The sequence below is a fragment of the Octopus bimaculoides genome, chromosome 2, assembly GCF_001194135.2.
Source record: "Octopus bimaculoides isolate UCB-OBI-ISO-001 chromosome 2, ASM119413v2, whole genome shotgun sequence".
In the NCBI taxonomy this organism is placed as follows: domain Eukaryota; kingdom Metazoa; phylum Mollusca; class Cephalopoda; order Octopoda; family Octopodidae; genus Octopus; species Octopus bimaculoides.
The window spans coordinates 116283822-116307184 of NC_068982.1; the positions used below are offsets into that span (position 1 = coordinate 116283822).

General features: G+C 35.2%; 1 protein-coding gene across 6 annotated transcripts in view; it reads left to right on the plus strand.

Annotated features, from left to right (window-relative positions):
• Nucleotides 1-21803, plus strand: part of LOC106871499 (uncharacterized) — a 37443-nt gene extending 15640 nt beyond the window's left edge. For 3 of the 6 annotated variants that reach the window (XM_014917988.2, XM_014917987.2, XM_014917985.2), the window contains exons 2-3: nucleotides 17795-17974; nucleotides 18975-21803. In XM_014917988.2, coding sequence (XP_014773474.1) covers nucleotides 17827-17974; nucleotides 18975-19564 — 738 coding nt within the window. In that variant the 5' untranslated portion in view covers nucleotides 17795-17826 and the 3' untranslated portion in view covers nucleotides 19565-21803. Of the gene's footprint in view, nucleotides 1-9597; nucleotides 9694-16015; nucleotides 16136-17794; nucleotides 17975-18974 lie in introns of those variants that run through there. The other 3 variants (XM_052965548.1, XM_052965546.1, XM_014917983.2) reach the window with 2 other exon arrangements.
• Nucleotides 21804-23363: the final 1560 nt, after the last annotated feature.

Here is a 23363-nt window from a genome sequence, read left to right on the forward strand (position 1 = left end):
GGAGTGCTTAAACCAGAATTCTCTCTTAAAAAAAAAATTTTTTAGCTCCAGTTTATTATTGACTGCGTTGTTCTATCATCATCGTTTAACGTCCGCTTTCCATGCTAGCATGGGTTGGACGATTTGACTGAGGACTGGTGAAACCAGATGGCTACACCAGGCTCCAATCTGATTTGGCAGAGTTTCTACAGTTGGATGCCCTTCCTAACGCCAACCACTCAAAGAGTGTAGTGGGTGCTTTTACGTGCCACCGGCACGAAGGCCAGTCAGGCGGTACTGGCAACAGCCATGCTCAAAATGGTGTGTTTTATGTGCCACCCGCACAAGAGCCAGTCCAGGGGCACTGGCAACGTTCTATGATCAAAAGTATTTCTGTTAGTACAGTGGCTCTAAGTCTGTTATTTGGTGTGTCCATTCTTAGCAACCCAGATTCGGCTACTGTTTCTAGCAGTTCAAGTTAGGTTCCGAAACTTTCCATGATTAATTGGATACAACTTACATGTATGTGTGAGGGCACACAAAGTGCATGCTGTCTGAGATGCTTTATTTGGACAGTTCACTCTACATTTTCTCAAAAATAAGGATTAGTCTACTTTTACTTGTGTAACTAAAGCATGAAAATAAGAACTATACATCTTTTAATGATTATTTCAAATTTTGGCTCACGGCCAGTCCAATGTACTAATGATTTTGTCAGCATTCTGCAGCTTACCTTATTTTGTTAAAAGCAGATTAGTTATCAATTAATCTGTTTTTATTTTCCGGATTATCACAAAGATTTATGAATCTAACGGGATTTTGGTGTTGTGTTTTTGTCATGGGAAATGTAAAGACATGATCCAGCTCGTTTCTTCACACAAAGTAGGTTGTGGCCAGTGTAGGCGACATGTAAAAGGCACCTGTATTAGTGATAGGTAAAGGACACCCAGTACACTCTGTAAAATGGATGGTGTTAGAAAGGGCATTCAACCATAGAAACCAAACCAAAACAGACGACTGGAGCCTGGTGCAGCTCTTTAGCTTACCAGCTCCAGTCAAACCATCTAACTCATGCCAGCATGGAAAACAGAAGCTGAATGATGATAATAATGAACACATGCACACATAATGATATACACATACCCTTACATCTACATACACATATTGACACATTACATACATATCTACTGACTAACGTTGCAAATTTGAACATACATACAAATATTTAGGGATGAATGCACATTGATATATAAGCCACACATACGCAGAGTTAAACATTCACTGGGATACCTAAAATATAATGTTGGGATTAAACTGAGTAACTTCTCTTCTTTAACAGGATTTGTTATGAGTACTATACCAACCCAAGTGATCATTTTTTTCAAATAGTCATGTCCCAGCTTGTACCCAATTGAAAAATCAATACAATTAACAAAGCAGTATAAGTTTGTGTTGTGAGAAAAGAAACCCAACATTTTGGTCAAGGTTCTTCATTGATGAAGAGTTGAGTTCTTGAATGAAGGGCCTTGCCTGAAACAGATCAGTGTTCATCTCGTGGTACACAAGCTTATCTTATTTCTTGACTTAATTCATTTTTCTTAAGATTGACTAGTTACCTTGGACTTCAGTGTTTTATTTTGAAGTAAAAGAATTCTCATACCTTAATACTTATTTTATGCTCAAACCTACCAGGAATTCGCAAGGTACTTGTTTTCTATGCTTAAAAGTTTCTTTTTATGCATGAAGAACTATCTCCTCTTAATTGACTTTATAAGCAATAAGCTGGTATCTTATGAAAGATTATTTCTCATTTCCATGCTGAATTATGTTATATAATGTTGTGTGACATATGAATGTGTTTATTTGTAAGAGTATAGGAGGTTGAAATGGATTTGGCAGTTATATTGTAATTTAGCCACTGGGTCAGTTCTGTTTGACTTGATCTACTTGTTTATTTTCACTCCTGACCCTCCTGTCTTTTCAGACATGGTGTATCTAATGTGATCCATATCAGATATATTGTCTACAATGTATCCTGGTATGATCTTAGGCAAATTCATTAGCTATTTCTTGCAGATCAAGCTGCTGCTTAGAACTTACCTCATTCACATTAACTACATTGAGCTGCTGAGTAGAAACTTCTCAGATTTGTGTTTTGTTTGTTGTTGATATTCTTTAAACAGTTGTGAGGCATGTTGCATATGTTGTAGCATTCTTCATTCATCAACTTGTCCATTGTTCCACAGAGCTATTGAAAATAGGCAATCCACTTCCTAAATATAACTAGCTTAATTTCTTAATTGTGCATAAACACTATTAATTTGTTATTCTTCCATTGTTTTTCTTTCTTTCCAGGCCATAAATAGACTTTCTTTACAATAGTAATTATTTACTTAGTCACTGGTTTTAGTTGTTTGTTATAATCGTTTTTCTTGTTTCAAACAAAATGCTTTTAATTTTGGTGTAAAAACTGTCAATGAAGTAGTTGTAGGTGGTATACTACATTGTAGTAAAATACAAGCAATGGATGCAGAGAACATACAGCACAAGGAGAGTAGTTGATTAGGATCAGCAAGATATGCAATTTAATTTTCTACTGATGGTTAATAAAGTGATTGCTCATCAGACATCAGTTCCTGTATGTAGGAGAGGAAACTGCATCGGTGCAGATGTGTAATGTAAATAAATGGTACATGAAAAAGTGCTGTAAGTTTTTGATATAGCTTGCAATGGAGTTGGACTATAAAAAGGTTTTCGTCTGCTCTATGAAAGTTTAGCCTGATGCAAGAGATGACTCATGATAAGACGTGGAGAAGAACACTGTATTATAGACTTAACCAATCCATACTAATATACAGGGTGTCCACAAAGTTTGGCTACATGGAGTAAATAAAATCATAACATAAACAGTTAAATATAAGAAGTAATAATTTCTTAAAGTATGTGTTAATCCTCATGTACCCAGACTTTGTGGACACCCTGTAGAACACCTTTCTCTCTTTTCTATCAGCCTCTCACTCTGGTTATCTCTCTTCTGTTTACCCTCTCGGTCATGATGAAACACTGACAATATAAGATAAGGAGAATTCTCCACTTTTACCTGAGACAAGACAACCTCTCAAGTGCTAGTGTCATGATGAAACGCACCAAATACATTCTGTAAAGAGACATCTCTGGTGCTGGTACCATGATAAAATGCATGTGGTTGGCACTGTAAAGTGCATGTTAGGATGGGCATCTAGCCATAGCAACCATCCTCAAAATGGAATGTGCAACTGAGCCTTGGTCTTTGATCCAACTAGGAGGACAGTAACTTCATATTAGAACTGACTTAGAGTGTGTGTCTTCCTTTTCAACCCATGATAATTATGGAAAAACTGGCACAAAATGATGATGATGTGTCATTTAGTTTATCTGTTTTCAATGTTGGCATCTTTAAATTACCACCTACTTCAGTGCCACATGGTAAATAAAAATATAAAAAGTTATAGCTGTTATTATTTAATCCCAGTCTGCCTTCAATCAAGGTGACATGAGTTTCCTCATTGATACTTTGATATGGCAGCTACTCAAACAACAGTTAGTGAGCTTTTACATCAGAATACACTGTTTTTTTTTTTGTTTTTTTTTTATCCCCCATGATTTGGCTTCAACACATGATTACGTGATACAAGCCACATATGAATGTTTGGTGCAGCCTAATGTTCTGACATTCTGTGAGAGGATCTGCAAATGATGCTAAACAAGTCTGAAACATATCTCACTTGTTTCTTCTTTTAATATATGTTCTTTTTTTATTTGTTCATGAAAATGTTTACACTTGTACAGGTGTTTTAATGCCAGCATATCACTTGGCATGAACTCTGTTAACTCAGCAAGTTACAATCCCACTCACCATACCATTTTTTACTTTTGTCTAGCACCACCACACTGTACATTCTGGTTATGTGGCATTGTAATATGATTGTTATACTGTAGTTCTTTTCATAGCCTCTGACAATGAATCCACATCACAAAAATTGACATAATATAGTTGGCTGTGCATACTAATTTGAATTTCTTACAAATAATGTCTGTTAGAGGATGGATTGATGTCCCCCCCCCCCATCTATGCCTTTGTGGCAAATAAAATAAATTATTATTATTATTATTGCTGGCAGAATTGTTAGCATGCTGAACAAAATGCTTAGTGGTATTTTGCCTGTCGCTACATTCTGAGTTCAAATTCCACCAGGGTCACCTTTGCCTTTCATCATTTCAGGGTCGATAAATTAAGTACCAATTGAGTACTGGCGTCGATGTAATGGATTTGTCCCTCCCCCCAAATTTCAGGCCCTGTGCTTATGGTAGAAAGGATTATTATTATTATTATTATTCAACATTTGAATTTCAGGCTGATTTCTACTGCATCACCTGCTACAAATCCATGTTGCTGGTGTGTGTGTGCAGCATTGTGTATTCTTTGTTATTGGGAGAGTACAAACACTTCCTGGTATTATATTACATCAGACTGTATTGTTATGGGGTTTGGTTACAGTCTTTGTTGTATTGTGTGTTGTGTGTGTAATGCGAGCTGTGTTCTTCTGTTGGGTATCTGGCCTGTATATTACAGATAGTGGTTCATCATCATCATCAACATCACTTAACATCTGTTTTCCATGCTGGCATGGGTTGGATGGTTTGACTGAAAACTAGTAATGTGGAGCTGCACCATGTAGTTTGTTTCTGTTTTGTATTTTGTCACCTCCTTGTGTATAGAAGAAACTATGGACAATTTTTAGGCTTTTTTGTTCTGTGGTATTTTCAGTCCTCTGTGTATTGGAGATAATTTATTATTTGTTCATAGCATCTGTAACTCATGGTGGTTTCAATTAACAAGTTTGTTAGTGGGGCCAGAGCAAGGCAGAAAAGTAGAGGTGATAGTGAGTCTTCTTTGGAAATTCCTCTTCATATGGTTATAGGGTAGGTTTTAATGACTTGTCATACATTTTTCAATGTTATATTGGTTTTCCAATTTACCATTGCATGGTTGATATATTTTAGTTGTGTTGGAGCTACTTTGTTTGGAGAGATTCCAGTATCCATGAGTATGGAATACTGTCTAATGTTTTCTGGTAACCAATCCAAGTCATATTGAGGTTTGTCTTTCCCTTTTATTGTCCTCTATAGTGGCTCGATTTACTGGAAGCTGCTCTTTACAACCATACATCCTTCTCTGACACTCCTTTTGTTCTTCTGGTAAAAATTTGTTATTTTCCAGGTGTATTACAAGCCAGTTATTGACAACTGGTGTGAGGGTTTTGTAGGTTACTAATAGGCATGTTATTGGCCTATAATTTTGTGGGTATATAGTGTCTTTGTTTTTTGGATTTAGGGTGTTTTTCCCTTCTAGCATCCAGTTTGGTGCTATTAAACTAGCATAATTGTTGTTAGCATGCTGGGCATAATGTTTAGCAGTATTTTGTCTGTTGCTGCGTTCTGAGTTCAAATTCCACCGAGGTTAACTTTGCCTTTCATCCTTTTGGGGTCGATAAATTAAAAACCAGTCAAGTGCTGGGGTTGATGTAATTGACTAGTCCCCTCCCCCAAATTTCAGGCCTTGTGCTTATAATAGAAAGGATTATTATTATTATCATTGTTCAAATGCCGCTGGGGGCAACTTTGCCTTTCATCCTTTTGGGGTTGATAAATTAAGTACCAGTGAAACACCTGGGATCGATGTAATTGACTAGCCCCCTCCCCCAAAATTTCAGGCCTTGTGCCTTTAGTAGAAAGAATTATTATTATTATTAGTGATGAGGATGGAGGAGTCAAAAAAAGTGAAGGTACTTTAGCATAGCTAAAGTTCAGTGCTGTAATATTCTGAATTTGAAGTACACTGGATAAGGTCAGCTTAACTTCTCAATAAATAAAAACCATTAGACAGGAGGATTCAGTCAAGTGCTTTCCCTTACAACCATTTGCCTGCTGCCTTCAGAAAGAAATTATTATTATTATTATTGTTGCCATCTATTTTTATCTATAGCTGTGTAGGTGTGTCTTTGTTTTATGATTTATTGTATTGAGTGAAGCTGCTTTACCTTGGTAAGAAGTTAGTTGTTGTCGATAAACCAGCTGCATTAAAGATGGTTAGCTACAGGTTGTACGTACCTTGTCAGATTGTCTTGCTGCCAACCTTTAAATATATTTCTTATATATACAATAAGGAACTGGTGATGTGTGATTTTTAAAGGTAAGTTATTGCAGTTGATCTTCTTAACAATAAGTGATTTTTCTTTTAAAATTTGTAATCCTCTTATTCCTCTATACATTGAAAGCAAGATAATGTTCATGTTGTTAATGTATTGTTTACATGTTGTTGTTGTTCTGATGGACTATTGTTGGTGGATATGTATGTGTTTTTGATAGAGTATCCATATAATTAATAGCTTTTCAATCATGGTCACTCCTTCTTTTTTCTTGGCACAGTTCAATGTAAAAAGATAGTAAGGTGTGAATTGAAGTGGATTTGGCTGCTATTTCTTGCAAGTGAAGCGACAGCATTGAGACATTGTTTTGCTTGATGAAGGGAAAATGTTGTCATTCCGAAAGAACTCCTGCATGAGGAATTGGCTACTGGCACAAGAGCACGAGGATGACCTCATCTTCGTTTCAAAGACGTCTGTAAGAGGGATATGAAGTCACTGGATCTGGACGTCCTGAGATGGGAGGAGGTTGCAAATTAGTGCCCACACTGAAGGCAAATACTGTGAAAGGGAATGGAGAGAGTGGAAGAAAAGCAGGAACTCGCCATCAAAGAAAAGTGCACTCAGCGGAAGGAAAAATCAGTAGCGCCACCAGAGAGCTCCTTCAAATGCAGTTGCTGTATGCATGACTTCCACTCCTGTGTGGGCCTGTACAGCCACAACAGATGTTGCACCACCAGCTGTCTACTTAAAGTTATATATAGTTACGATACATCCACTCTTACAGTTTTCATCTCCAGTTTAGGACCCCCATCTTGTCCAGAATAAATATTGATCTACTGGAAGCTGTCCAGTGTTATGTAACCAGACAAATACACTCTTGTGGTCAATTACCATATCTTGAACATGTTGCACACTAAAATATCGACACATAGCAGCTGACCCACAATTTCCAACAATTTCGGCCTCCTTTTTGAATTCAGTACCTCTGCCACCCATGGATATGCTTATAAAATTGAAAAATGGTGCAGCACCCATGTTTTTTGGAGACATCTTTTTATCTGCTCAGAATTATCAATGTATAGAATAAACTACCTGTGTCAATTGTTAGCAGTCAGAACACTGCATCATTCAAAAATTCTATGCTTCCTGAAATTCACCAACACTAATCCTCATGTCCGTGCAACCTTTCTTCTTCATGGTTCTTTTATTGTTCACTTTCCTGTCTTTTTGTATTTTGTGTCCTGTGCTTGTCCTTCTGTCATTGCTGTCTTCCTTTATTCCACATATGGCTGCTCCCTGTCCCTTCTTTTCATCTTTTTTGACAATTTGTTGTGCATCTGAGCACTGTATACAATAAGCTCATTATTTTTATAGTATCAATACCAATCTCCCCTCTCTCATAAAGTATAGGCCAGTGCCAGTGTTAACTTTGTTTTTTTTTTGTTTTTTTTTGGTTGGAACTATTTTTTTAGTTCAGCAAACTAAAAGAAGCAGTTTGATGCCTTGCTTATTGAGACTACTTATAGCTGCAGTAGTTAGGCTGGAACTCATGGCATTGTGGTTAGTAGTCTACTACTTTGCCTCTACTATGTTAATTTTCATTCAATACACACTTTTTTTTTATACATAATATGCCTAAGAAACTATAGAAGTTTATCTTTGAATACAGTTCTGTATGCTAAACACTATGAGCAACACGTCTGTTAGCTTAATGTAACCTCCTTGTCTCGCTGCTTCACAGCAATGTTTGGACCAAGCATTCAGACTAAAGTTTATTCTCCTCTAATGACATTTGTAAAACTGTTCTGTCGTCTCATATATCATCACACGTCTGAAGTTTCTTATGGTTTTCCAAGTTATTGCAGATGTTGTCTTAGTTAATCATGATCCACTGCTGTACCATATCTTATATTTCATATAAGCATCATACAGTTGAACAAGAATGAAGACCTTTATAAAGTTGCTCAACCTTCTAGATATAGCAGCTGAAATCTCAAATGATACTACTGTCTTTAAAAAAAAAAAAAAACATAGAAAAAGCAGGCAAATTGGATAATGTAGAACAAAATATATTGTGTGAAAAATAAAATGAGATGGCACATCTGGAATGCTTTTAGTCATGGGTTACTTAATCATCTCAGGCCTTGGGCTAAGTAACAGCAGCAGCAACAGCAGCAGCAACAGCAACAACATAGTCTTCCCATTTGCTTCACTGACATTCATTACAAGTTCTCTGCTTTCCTAGACCAGTTTTCACTGGTGCAAATGTGTACCCATATGTATGTATTTGCACAGTTAGAGGTGTGTACATGAAGGCTGGTATGAATAAACACAAACATTTTTGTATGGGTTGTACATGTTTGTCTTTATGGAGAGAGAGAGAGACAGACAGACACTGGCTCACATACCTGAAACGAAGTGGGTTGAGAAGCTTTGATTAACTGAGATTATCTATACAGCCTCTGTCTAATGTTGATTAAATTTTAAAACAAGCAAAAGGGATAACTCCAATAAAATCAGTTAATTGAAATTTTGGAAAATACAGAAAATGCAGCAAAATTGTTGAAAACAATTGACATGATTTTAGCCTTAGACCTCCCATTAATTGATTCTATTGCAGTTATCTCTTGTAGCTACTTTTAGATTTTAAGCATTCCTACAGGGAAATTTTATCTATTAATCGCATGGATAATCTCAGTTAATTGAAGTTTTTCAAATTATCATGTTAATTGTGTGAGACCCTATTGTATTTAGTATGCAGTACTTTCCCTTGGGCCATATTGTTTATGCATGTGTGTATGTATAGATACACATGTGTGTAAGTAGACACACATATACACACACACACAGATATATGAAAAAAAGGGGTATTCAGCCAAAGAAAGTTGTCTGTGTGGATAAGTTGTATCTGCTCATAGGGTACATGCTCAGACATGGCAGTAGCTTCTTTTTTTTGTGTATTTAAAAGCATTCTGCTCACTTCACTTCCAGAGAATGTTAATCTCTGATGGACTTAGCACGTTATCTCATCAGAGAGAGCATGGTTGTTGCATTTCTCTAACACACACACACACTCTTTCTCTCTCTCTCTCTCTCTCTCTCTCTCTCTCTCTCTCTTTCTCTCCCTGTCAGCATAATTTAGTCATTTTAAACTGGGCAGGCTTAATTCTGTGAAACTCTCTCACCATGTATTTCTGTTTGTCGCTTTCTTTTCCTTCCCTGTCTTTCAGTTACTTCCTGATTGTCAATTTCCCTCTCTCTCTCAAATTGGCTTTCTATTAACTTCTTCCTTCTTTTACTTTTGAATAATCTTTCTTCTCCATCCTCTCCTCACTGTCTCTCTCTCACATAGTCCCAACCCTCTCCTCTTCATCAGCATCTAATTATATTTCCTGTTTAGACCAGTTTAAATATTGGTTTCTAATTTTAGCACAAGGCCAGTAATTTCGGAGGAGGGGGCTAGTCAATTATCTCAACCCCCAGTGCTCAGCTGGTTCTTATTTTATTGACACCGAAAGGATGAAAGGTAAAGTCAACCTCATTGAAATTTGAACTCAGAACATAAAGATGAACAAAATTTCATTAAACATTTTGCTCAATGTGTTAACAATTCTGCCAGCTTGCTGCTTGACCAGTTTAACCTTTTTCTTACCAACCCTGCTGAAATTGGCTCTGGCTTTGTAATACAAATGTTTTGTTTTCATAAGTTTTGAATCAAAATTTTCCACCAAACCTTAGTCACAATTTATATTCCTAACACTAGCTTAATGATAACTAAGTTATTTTACTAAATTCTTAGAATAATTGAAAGAAACATAGAGCATCTCAAAATGAATACGGTAACGGAAGGGTTAAATATTGACCAAGCGATGATACTGACCAACAATAGCTTTCAACAAGGTCAGGATATATCTACACTCTCAATCATTGCTCATCCAGTTATCAAGAACTGGATATTTATCACCATGGTGATAAATAAATCAGGACATTAACTAAATAAGACATGGGTTCAATTCTTACTCTGCACTAGAAAACAGAATGCCAATTATTGGCTCATTATTCTCATCAATTGCTTTTCATAAAATTTATCTCATTCAACTTTCTATTTTGTTCATTATCATCCTTTATGTCTTTTGTGGTGAGGTTTCGTAGAATCTAGTCTGTTTACTCTTGCATCCACTAATTGTTACTTGTCTTCTGTACATGTCCAGCCCAGTACCATTTGTAGGAATGTCATTTAGTCTTGTTTGTTCTCTGATCCATTTCATTTGTTTTAAGGTCCTCCTCTGATTTTTGAACCGTGTTCTGTTATCAATTGAACAGAATAAATTTATATTTTGACTAAACATTTTGGGTACTTTATTGAATTAGTTTTTGTTGTCTTTCACATATGCACGCACACACACACACACACACACACACACACACACACACACACATCCTAGTCACTTTGGACCCTCCTGTAGATTTCTAATTCCTATTATTATAGAATTGCATTGTAGAATTCTAAATTCTAGTATTGATATATTGTAAATACTGTTATTGTAGAATTCTTAATTCTGTTTTGTAAAATTCTTTATTTCTTTTATTGTGGACTTCAAAATTCTGTTGTCAAATTTTTAAATCTGTTATGGTAGAATTATGAATTCAATTATTGTAAAATTCTAAATTCGATTATAGAATTCTTAAACCTGTTATTGTTGAATTTTTAATTCCATTTTTGTAGAATTCTAAACTCTCCAATTTTAGTTTGATATTAATATTGTTTTATTGACTTTATTTTACTTTTTTGTTCTTTCTGTTTTATCATCACTATTGTCATTTCTTTTGTCATCATTGCTGTTTTTAAAATTTATTTTGTCATTGCGATTATTAGAAATATTCTCTGCTTCATCCCACATAAACATCACATAAAGAACACATTGGTTTTATGGAGTTAAGCAAATGAGAGAGAAATCTCTTGGCTATGGAACCTATTTATCACAGCTAAAGCTGGTATTTATTCTTCAAGATACATGAGCTTAAAGCATATAGATTCCAATGCACTGCTCTTATACACAGTGGACCACTTGCCATGCACTTTATCTTGAAGTCTGAGCAATTAATCCAATGCAATTATTTCATTTTATATGATTCTATAGAACCACTTCACCATAGACATCTGGTAGTTTTGACACAATTTCCTGAATATATAATTATCACCTATGTTTAAGTATTCAATTTTAATTAAGTTTGGATTACTAGAAATATTGTGAAAACCTTTATCACTGTCCTCACCTATTCTCTATAATTATCTGCTTCATTAATATATGCCTCCTAAGTCTAGAAACTATACATGTCTTAATAATTTTTGAGCAACATTTGGGTTTATCTGGACTGCCCTGGGCTGTTGGATTATCTTTTATCTTTATCTTTTTCTTGTTTCAGTCATTTGACTGTGGCCATGCTGGGACAGCACATTGAAGGGATTTAGTCAAACAAATTAACCCCATGACTTATTTATTTTTCTTTTTGTAAACCTAGTACTTATTCTATTGGTCTCTTTTGCTGAACTACTAAGTTACAGGGACATAAACACACCAACACAGGTTGCCAAGCAGTGGTGTGGGATAAACATAGACATAAAGACACACACACACACACACGCATAAATAATTATATATATATATATATATAATGTAGCTACACACACATATATACAACATGCTTTTTCAGTTCTGTCTGGAGGCTATACGAGAAGACACTTGCTCAAGGTGCCATGCATTAGGAATCCACCTGAAATCATGTGGTTGGGAAGCAAGCTTCCTACTACACAACCACACTTGCACTTATGCCATGTCTGTTGAAAAAATATATAAAACTTATTAATTAGTAAGCTTTTTAAGAATGGCACACAACTAATCTACTTATTTCTTTAAAACTGGCATTAAGGAATTTCCTTTGTAACAACATGGTTTCGGGTTCAATATCACTGCACAGCATCTTAAATATCTTCTGATATAGCCTCAGACTGATCAATGCCTTGCAAGTGGATTAAGTAGACAGAAATTGTAGAAACCTGTTGTGTGCATGTGTGTGAGTATGCATTTGTCTTTTTTCTGTGTTTGTATCTCACCACTTGACAACCAGAGTTGGTTTGTTTATGTATCCTGCACATAGTGGTTCATCAAAAAAAATTCTGACAATAGCTATCAGGCTTGAAAATAAATCCTTGAATCAATTTGATCAACTAAACACTTCAATGTAGTGACCCAGCAAAGTTGCAGACCAATAACTAAAACCAGTAAAAGAAAATACTTCATGAAAGCCATCATCTTTGACTGGCTGACTGAATCACATATAATTTGGTTCTTTGTTTATGGTTTTTGATTCCATGCAACAGTTGAGAAAATTTTGGTCTTGTCTCTGATCCTCAGCCTATCAATAGATTATTCAGTCTCTCCTTCTTTTGTATTCACTCAGCTTAATGATCTTTCTTTATCTGATCATAATTCCCGTCAACATTTGAGGTTGATAATAATAATTATAACTGAGGCAAGTTAAAGTCCCTAAGGACTGTTATTTATTTCAGTTGATATTGTAATCAACAGATCACTCACACACATGTACTACAGTGAAATATCTCGGATATCAGATATTTCATTCAGTTCATGAGTACCTAAAATAACACACCTCATCATGTGTTCTACTGGTTAAGATTGTTTTTCCCAACAAGCGACAGTATTAACTTAAATGTATTTTTTAAAGAAGTTACAGCTTACTGCTGCTACTACTGGTGATGATGATGATGATAATGATGTTGTTGTCATTGTCAGACTACACCAATTTTTATCTTATGAATGTAAATTGAGCCTTCATTCTTTCAAAAGTTTCCTTCTGCTTTAAACATCAGTTTTAATGTGTATCAAGTATCACTTTCCAACTTTCTTCCTTCATTTGAGGTCATCAATCTCTGACTCATTTATTTAAAGAGCATTTTGCATGTTTGTCCTTGGAATTAGTATCTTCTCACTGTACCATAATGTTGTTTTAAAAGTATATGAAGTTAACCTATGGACTGGAAAGAAAATTTTAATCAGGGTTGGGTGGGATTAATACCATCTAGTTTTGAACCTAGTTGGGATCATCTTCAGAAGTCATGCACCTGCCTATTCAACCCATGGAGAGACATGTGGAGCTTTATAGCTATTTATAGCCACTAAATCAGTTGGTCTGATTTGCATAAATAATAGTTGGCTGACCATTTATTCACTTAATCATATTTGCAATAAATAGCATATTATTATTGACTTTTCTAGGTTTGGCACAGTTTCTCTAATCTCAAAATTACTTTCTACTGGTACTTCTCGTAATTTAGCATCACTCACTTGATGCAGTGAGTATTAAGCATCTAATTAGAAAATATTAATGCTATAAGGAAAAGATAGTGTAAGCTCAATGACTAATATTATTTTAATCATTTTGGCAGGTATGAGAGATGAATCTTGATATGTTTCAATCTTATTGTACCTCCTTGGTGAAGCCTAGACTTCATTATACTACCAAAGAGGTGATGAGAGAATAATATAGAAGTATGTTCACTGTCTATAGTGCTCGGGTGCACTACAACTTGTTAGAAAAGAGTAAAAGAGAGGACAGAGAGCAGCAATAATTCAAGTAAAGAAATACAACAATGAAAGTCAAAAGTGTATGCACAGCACACAAAAAGATTGAAAAGTGAACTGTAAAAGAGCCTTGAAGAAGAATGAGTGCATAGGCATGTCAGAAGCATTGTGGATCAATATCTAGTTGTTTGTTGCTTCTAACTTACAATTTGAAGGTAATCTAGTAATCAGCTGTTGACTTGAAAGGAAAGACGAACAGATTTACATAGACTGCTTTTGGTTCTTCACTTGTGCTGTTTAGATTCAGATTATCCTTGATCCAGCAGATCTGTGTTCAAAGCTGTTGTAGCCATTACCATACTGACTTTTATCCAGACATAGTATTATCAAGTTTTATGTTGTCCAGTGTGTCTTTTCTGTTTTTCAAGATTGCAGTGTGATTTGAGAAAAAATTGGCTGCTATTTCTAAAAGGCCAATCAACCACATAGAGGTTGCTCATTGGCATGAGTTTCTTCAATTTGTTTGAATATGTAATTGTTATGTCTTGCTTAAGAAGACCCATCAAGCCAAGCAAAATCATAGTTATGACAAATGGCACCTGTGCCGGTGGCACATAAAAGCACCCATTATATTCTTGGAGTGGTTGGCGTTAGGAAGGGCATCTAGCCATAGAAACCATGCTAAATCAGACTGGGCCTGGTGCAGCTTGCCAGTCTCAGTCAAACCTTCTAACCCATGCCAGCATGGACAACAGACATTAAATGATGATGATGATGACTAATTGTTAAGTAAAAGAAATTATCATTATATAGGGATGAACTACCATAGAGTATATTGTTTATATTATATTTATGTTAAAAAAAAACATCATTTGTTATTAATGACATTCATAAAACTATGACCATCACTACTTAAATTCTCTTGTCCTAAATACTGCAAATTTTGTAACAATGAAAAAGCAAGTTATTCAGATACTATACAACAAATATTATACAATAATTCTTTACACCACCACTCTCTAGGTACTACGTTCAAATTTTTTTGTACATATATGTAAAAGAAAACTGATACATGTACATATATAAGTATGTACATATATAGGTACATACACAAGTATATAAGTATGTACATATATAGGTACGTACACAAGTATATGTATATGCATAAAAGTACATGTATTAGTTTTTTTTTATATTTTCCACATACTGCTAGAAGTGGTTTAGGCTAGTACACTACATCAAAGTAATACAACGTGACATATCCATTTAAAAGGTATGAAATTATAGGTTTGAAAATAATTCAAGCATTGAAAATTAGTGTTAATGCAAAAAAAAAGTTTACAAATGTGTTTGTAAAGACAACTGAGCAGTTCATGTTTTATAGAAAATACATGGTGTTTTTGAATTAAAGTTTTTCTGTGTCATATTGGTTAGAGTAGATAATGTCCCTATGGTGATGAAGGAAACAAGATAAACTGGGTTTTTAATGGAAAACTGGTACAAAAAGAGATACTGTGAATTGGTTTTTTATTCAGCTTAACTCTTTTGGTACAATATATCTGATTTTATACAATCTGTTTCAATTAATTTTGAAGTTGGTATTTGGAACACACATTAACATGAAATTTTAGTGGAAAGTTTTAAATAAAGAAAATTTTGCGCATAAAACCAGGTGCAGTCGTAGGTGGGTTAATATTAAAGGGGTTAACCCTTTAGCATTCAGATTACTCTGTTAAATGTAATGCTTATTCATTCACATTGCTTTGAATTAATTTTGTAGCTTCAAGATTTTGATGATGTGATTGTTTATTTTTAGAATGACCTTATAGGGTAGGTGTGAAAGGCCAGATATGGCTGGTTTGAACATTTGGGCTAGATATGGCTAGTTTGAATATTTGGGCTGGGTATGGTTGGTTTTCAGATTAACTGAAAAGTAAGTTCCATATAAAGATGTATGGTATATAACAGCTGTTGAAGTTGCAATGGCTTGTGGGCATAAGGCTATCTGTTTGTATGGTACTAATTATTTGACTGTAGCTGTGTGCATTTTAAACTGGCATTGGAGTGTGTCACTTGTAACAAGAGGTATGACGCTGCTGCTAAATAAACCTTGGACAACCCACTCTGTTGAAACATGATTGGTTACTAAAATCAGTTAATAGAGGAAGATTAAGCAGTATGATAATCTCTCAAATGATGTGTAACTTATATTAATTGCTGAAACTGCAGTAGACTGTTGCTGTAAAACCACTGTCTCTGACCAAAAGGTTGTGCGTGTGACGTGGAATGTATAGCTTATAATAGCTGCTTAAGTTGAAATGATTTATATCTGTAAAGGAAGGGAGCATACTGTGCTTTGTCAAGGTGAGTCACATTGTTGTTCATTTGAGCAAGACCTTCCTTTCTGCTGAATCAAGAAAAAAGCTTTGAGCATTCTTTTTTTATAATAGCATATCAAAAGTAATCACAAATTGTACAAGCAATTTTCAAAGGAATGTTGTATTTTGTTCTCACTACATGGGAAACAGTTTCCAATGGAATGTATTCTGTGTCTTAATTTGCAGCTGTTTGCCAAATAGAACCTTCTTCTTGTAAATATGATTTATAATAATGGGGGAAAGTTGAAAGTCACAGTTTTGTCTGAATTGTTCGTCTCTCTTAGGTTTCAAATATAATGTAAAAAGAGTTTTTTTTTTTTTTTTGTATAAATACAGTGATGTAGTGAGCTTGTGGTAACTGTTTCAGCAGTTCAATTTTCATTAGGTTCAACTTTAACTTTCTGTAGCTCATGTCTTTGGGTCAAGAAATGACAAAGACTGGGTGTCTTGGCATCTGGAATGTTGCTAAACGTTCACCATTTTTTATTAGAAGGGTAATATAGAGTTGATAGAAGTTCCATGTTAGTAATATATAGTGGAATAGTGGTGGGAAAAAGTGACACCATTGAAAAGTACAAACTGGTTGGCCTGTTCTTGAGGATTTTCAGACCAGGAACTACTATGGATAACTTCCAGAAATCCTTACCCTGGCAGTGCTACTGAGGGACATTGTCAGTTTGCGACAAACTCTACAGACACATAAGTGCTATCAGATAGGACTGTCCAAGACATACAGAATGACTCGTTTAATATTTGAACATTTCTGGCTTGTAAAGTTATGTTAAACTGTTGTTTTTGCATGGATTGTAGGTCTTGCAATCAACTTAGTCCATTGAGGAGATTGTTAAACTGCCCTCCTTTAATCAGGCATGCAAGCAGCTTTCCACTCTCTGGTGGCTATGATGAAAGAGGTTGAGGTGGACAAGGTTAAGAGGATTAAGGACAAACTCTTCCCTCTTTAGTCAAGGTCTCATTGGCTCTTTACAAGCTCTACCTGGAAAGGAAGGTGAGTATGGAGAGAGAGAGAGTTGCTCTCCTCTCATGAATTTGTCAAAAGGTGGTGACTGTGGCAAAAATAACCAGTAATCAAAAATGCCTATTTAAGCAATATACCTGTCAGACAATGACAGTTGGCAGATGGCATTTGCCTTTGGTGGTCAGTCTTGAGTCTGTGGGGTTCCCTGATTAGCCCTAGTTGAAAACCCATAAGTATCAGGAAGAAGGTATGATCCTTGAAGCCATGTCATCATGATGATGATTTGAATATTATTTATACTTTTTATTCCCTTTTCTTCCCATCTCGTCTGGTTTCATGTAAACCTCCTATACTATATATAACCTGTTTTGTACTGTTCTCTTGTGGCAAAAAAATTACCATCATCATCATCACCATCATTATTAAGTGAAAATGATGGCACTATTGGTTGAGCTTCAAACCAAATCCTTGAAATATGTAGTTATTTATGTCTTTTCACATTTTGAGTTGATTTGCGAAAATCAAAGTAGGCAGTAAGGAGCTATTTTGTTGACAGTAGTCCTCTATGCAATTTGTGGTCTTTTGTCTAATTAGAAACCCTTGTTGTTATACTCAAAATGTCTTGTTCTTTCATTTTTAATACATATTTTCTATTTAATTATTTTGCAGATTTATTTTACTCATTATTTCCCGATTTCAAAATGAGTGGCGGACAACCAAAGTCTTTGAGTTATGGAAATTCCCCTAACATTCCAATCTTTGAAATTGGAGGAAATGAAAATGAATTCGGAGTGGTCCAGTCTCCACATAGTGACAGTTATATCCATTCACATCTTCGAGACAGACAAGGTGAGATGATACTTTTGACAATGTTCACATCAGCTGATACTGCTGTGTATGCTTTCACAAACTTAACCTATTACTTGGTTTAGCTATCCATCTGGCTGTTGGTTACCATTAGCAGATCCCACTTTGCTGCAAGTATTTGTTGCTAGGTCCCAAGTCTGAGAGAAAGATTGTCTGCTTGGTCATGGAACATGCATAATATAACAATACTGATGAACTTTTTCTAGTCCAGTGTGTTGAAATTTTAATTTTTTTAACTTTCTTTCTTTGGAGTGTCACATATATTCATGTATTTTAGTTTTAAGTAAATACTTAAAGATATGCAGAGTAGTGTTTCTTCAAAGTCCATCATGTATCACCTAAAATTCTGCAGTGTGATTGATATTTTATAAACAGAACTGTGTAGAAGTCCATAATGTGTGTGTGTGTATGTGTGTGTGTGTAAAAAGCAGTCATAAAGTAGGAATGATAATGTTGATGATGACAATGTATCAACTTCAATAGAGTCAGTATTTTTACATAAACTTTTTCCATATTGGCATGAATTGGACAAGACTTCATGAAGTAGCATTATTCTACAGGGAGAGTAGATTGCCAGGTTGCACATTGTTTTCTTGAACAAAACACTTTATTTCACATTGTCTCAACCTACTCAAGTGAAATGAATTCCAACAGTAGCTGGAGTTGACTTTGCAGTGGATTAGTTTCCCATCCAGAGAGGAGTCTTGTAACATCAGTTGCTTAAATACATGGGAGATGGGGTTCAGCTGCAGTCTAATGATTGTTTTGAGCTCAAGGTAGACTTTAACTAGATAATGAATGCTTTGATGACATGTCATTCAATGTTGGCTTGATAGTAAACAACAACAATAGCAACTATGTTGATGATTTAAAGAAATGTGAGCAGATGAAGAATTTGTGCATTGTATTAATTATATTGCTTAAATCAATATCAATTTTGAGGCCATTTCTAATGTATATTCTGTTTTATTTTATGTTTCAGCGAAAGGACCATGGGTAGATAAGGAAGCATTAAAACCAATGGAAATTAACCTGAAACCCACCAAATTACCATCGTTAGTTCAACAAGAAAACAATCCACAGTTAACAAAGTCACAGAGCTCCAAAGAATTATCAGTACCAAAATTTTCCTCAGTCTTTGATGAATGTCAAGAGGAAATGTTCCAACTTGATGATGAGGCTGAAGATCTAATGCCTTTGACTCTCTCTCAAGCAACAAAACAAAGGAAAATGTCAAAATCTCATGATGTATTGAATGAAACCATATTAGAGATGTCTCGATCATCTGAAACATGTGAAAAAAGCAAAAGTTCTTTGTATCGGTTCAAGAGCGATTCAAACTTGAATCATGAGAGGTCCGACATGACCCTTGTAGAGAAAGTTTCCTTATTGAATTTAACGGCGGCAAAAAATTCAGGAGATGTGAAACCCATGACCACTCGGCGCCAAGTATCCCATGAAAGCTTTGACTGTGACATCTCTGATTCCGAAAGTAAACTGAAGAATTGGTTCTTAAAAAAGCCAGTATCAATTTCAAAACGAGAGATCAATGCCATTGCACCATTTCCCTGATCTGCTGTTCATGTCTTGGTATTTGCTTTGTCGTTAATGTTCTGTTGGATCTTAAGATAAACTAAAACAATATTAAAACAGGAAGTATATTCTTCTGAACTCAAATATTGCTTTTAGTATGACAATCTACAGAAGAATCTCCAGAGATGTTAAAGCATCCTCTAATGTCAAGGCTTTTCATTATTGGATGTTTGAACTAAATTTTCTTTCTTTGTGATATTAATTTAATTTATCTATTTGTTTCCTTTATTTTATTTTGAAACGTTCAATTATGAAATTCCAACATGTACAAAAAAGTTATATGTGTATGCATACCACAATGTTTGGGTATAAATTACTGTGTGCATGCTTATATATATATATCGTGAAAGAGAGAAAGTGAGATGTTAGGGCATAAATGTATGCGTATACACTCACACACACATTACTGCTTAAACTTTAAAACCCAGTACAGTAATATAATAACTGTATAAAATGAAATGACTCCTGAAACTGTATGTTCAGAAATTACCCCAATTTCACAGAATGTATATGAGTAAATAACAAAGAGTATATTTTAAAATTCTAGTTTATTATAAAACATTGGATCATTGACTTGAACAGTTGCTCTTTGGTCCTTCTGATTTCTTATTATTTTCTGAAATTTTTCTGAGGAAAGTGTTGCTCTGCTAATAATTTCTTTTATTTATTTTAATTCTTTTAAACATTAAAACAGGGCCAATATTTGTCAGCAGAATTGCTTCCACCTCAGACTAAATATGTTTCAAAAATTACCTCCAACAAAAAGAAACCCCCTAACTTGTGCCTCTTGCAATATTCAAAAACCTACTGACCATTAATTGGTAGACTTAGAAAAATGCTCTTATGACTGATTTACAAATTATCTGAATTATAAAAATATTTAGAGGATCACTAAGTTTTACAGTGTGTGTGTGTGTATATGTGATTTGCATAAACATGTAGGAATCAAAGAGCAGGATGAAATAAATTCCTGTATCCAGCTTAGCACATGAGTACATTACCATTTTGTTCAGTTTTATGAGCAGATGCCATTGTATTGTTCAACTGTGCAAATGGTTTATTAGAATCCTATTTATTGTCTTATTTTATGTGATCCCACAGCGAAGACTTACCAATTTGTTAAGGCACTGCTCACCAATGAATGAATGAATTGTTTGCTATATGGATTTTGCATTTTCAAGAAATAGAATTCTTTTGTTTGTGAGAATTTCTGCATTTTGGTAGTTCTCTACTCTAAGATATGTAAAGAATAAGTTTTGTAATCTCTGTCTTTCACATACATCTGTATTCTGGATTGTTTGTGTAGCACAATGGTTCATGCTGAATTCCCTTCCTTATACCAGCTTTTGTGATACTGGAATGAGCTATGTCTAACATAAGTAGAAAAATTCATGTTGCCAGAATATGCAGCATTGTCAACTCTATACTGGTTTTCTCTTAGAGTTTCTCATTTTCCTAAATATGTTGCCTTAATTATGGATACTCTTTGTTGAAAGTTAATAATTCTGTTTCCCTCCTTCAACCTCATTATCCATAACAGAAGAAATTTCCACTATAACTGAATATGTAAACCAATTAAATAGACTTTTGTAAACAAGGGTAGAATCAGGTATCTAATGATAGATGCCATCAGTGAATATGTTTCTTACATTAGTTATGTTATCATCAGAGTATATCACCCTCCTAGTTATTACTGGATGTCTTATGGTCAGGGTTTAAGGAGGTGAAGTTCTTCATCGCTCACTGATCTAGTAGACAGGTGAAATTTCTTCAAAAGGCTAGAGAAATATGTGGATACTGGGGACCTTTCAAGAAAGATGAGTAGACCAGTAAGTAGATAGATGACAAAGAGTAAATTTAGCTTGCTGCTGCTGTTTCTTGAGAGAACCTCCCTCCTTGATTGTGTATATTTATATAAGTATGTATATAGAATATTATATATATGCATATATCTATGTATATATATGTATATATATGTATAGCAGTAAAAACCTGTTCTAAAGTTACATTTAGTTTCTTAATACTAAGGATACTGCTACAATAACAGTATTCCATTAAGAAAATCTTACGAAATCTACCACCTACGATGTCTCCTAAAGAGAGAGAAAAAAACAAAAAACAAAGGAAATTGTTTCAAAATCTGGTGACAATCTAATGTTAAATTGTGAAGAAGAAAAAAAAAACCTGTAAAGAATAAAAAAACTGCAGTTTAACATAACTATTGTTTGGGTCTTTTATAAAGCTTTGTTGTCAAATTTTCTTGTAATGTTAATGTGTTTGAATGATAGTGGTAAAAAATAAGCATAAGCGCTTTATCAATTGTAGAAGGAAAGCTGCACTAGTGTGAATATATTTTGAGTGTGAAGAAATAGTAAGGTCTGAACTCAGACAAAGGAACACAAGTGGTAAGACAATATGTGGAAATAGGCTAAACTAGCTTGGAAAAGCAAATGTAAAAATGATGATGCTGAGTTATACAGTTCTTTATTGCATAGTATGTCAATATATCATGCCTGTTATGTTGCCATTAAAACATCAATTTTTTTATAACCTGGGTCTACCCTGGGGTTAAACTTCAATCGTCACAACAATTCTAATAATTTCTACTTTTTTATTGGATGAGAAACATTTCTCTAACAAGCAATATTTTAATGAAATCTTTGTTGTTTTAACATGGGCGACTGATAGGACAAATAAAGAAAGATATCTAACAGGTAAAGGGAGATAATTAAGGTGGGCTTCTAAATATTTTCTTTTACTTTTGTTTCAGTCATTTGACTGCGGCCATGCTGGAGCACCACTTTTAGTCGAACACATCGGCCTCAGGACTTTTTCTTTGTAAGCCTAGCACTTATTCTATCGGTCTCTTTTGCCGAACCGCTAAGTTATGTGGACGTAAACAGACCAGCATCGGTTGTCAAGTGATGGTGGGGAGGATAAACACAGCCACAAATACATACATACATCATCATCATCATTTAACGTCCGCTTTCCATTCTAGCATGGGTTGCACGATTTGACTGAGGACTGGTGAACTAGATGGCTGCACCAGGCTCCAATCTGATTTGGCAGAGTTTCTACAGCTGGATGCCCTTCCTAATGCCAACCACTCCGAGAGTGTAGTGGGTGCTTTTATGTGCCACTGGCACGAGGGCCAGTAGGCGGTGTTTTTTACGTGCCACCTGCACAGGAGTCAGTCCAGCGGCATTGGCAACAAACTCGCTCGAATGTTTTGTTCATGTGCCAGTTAGGCTACGCTGGTAATGATCATGCTCAAATGGTGCTTTTTACATGCCATCGGCACGGAAGCCAGACAGTTGCTCTGGCAATGATCCTGCTCGGATGGTGCTGTTAGCGCTCCACTGGCACGGTACTAATCATCGAATTTGGTTTGATTTCGATTTCACTTACCTCAACAGGTCTTCGCATGCAGAGTTGTGTCCAAAGAAAGAAAGGTATGCATAAGTAGGCTGGCTACACCCCTGGTAAAGGCCACAGGTTATGGTTTCACTTGTCTTGCCGGGTCTTCTCATGCACAACATATTTCCAAAGGTTTCGGTCATTCGTCATTGTCTTGGTGAGGCCTAATGTTCAAAGGTCGTGCTTCACCTCATCCCAGGTCTTCCTGGGTCTATCTCTTCCACAGGTTCCCTCAACCGCTAGGGTGTGGCACTTTTTCACACAGCTATCCTCATCCATTCTTGTATATATATATATATATATATATATATGTATATATATATATGTATATATATATATATATATATATATGTATATA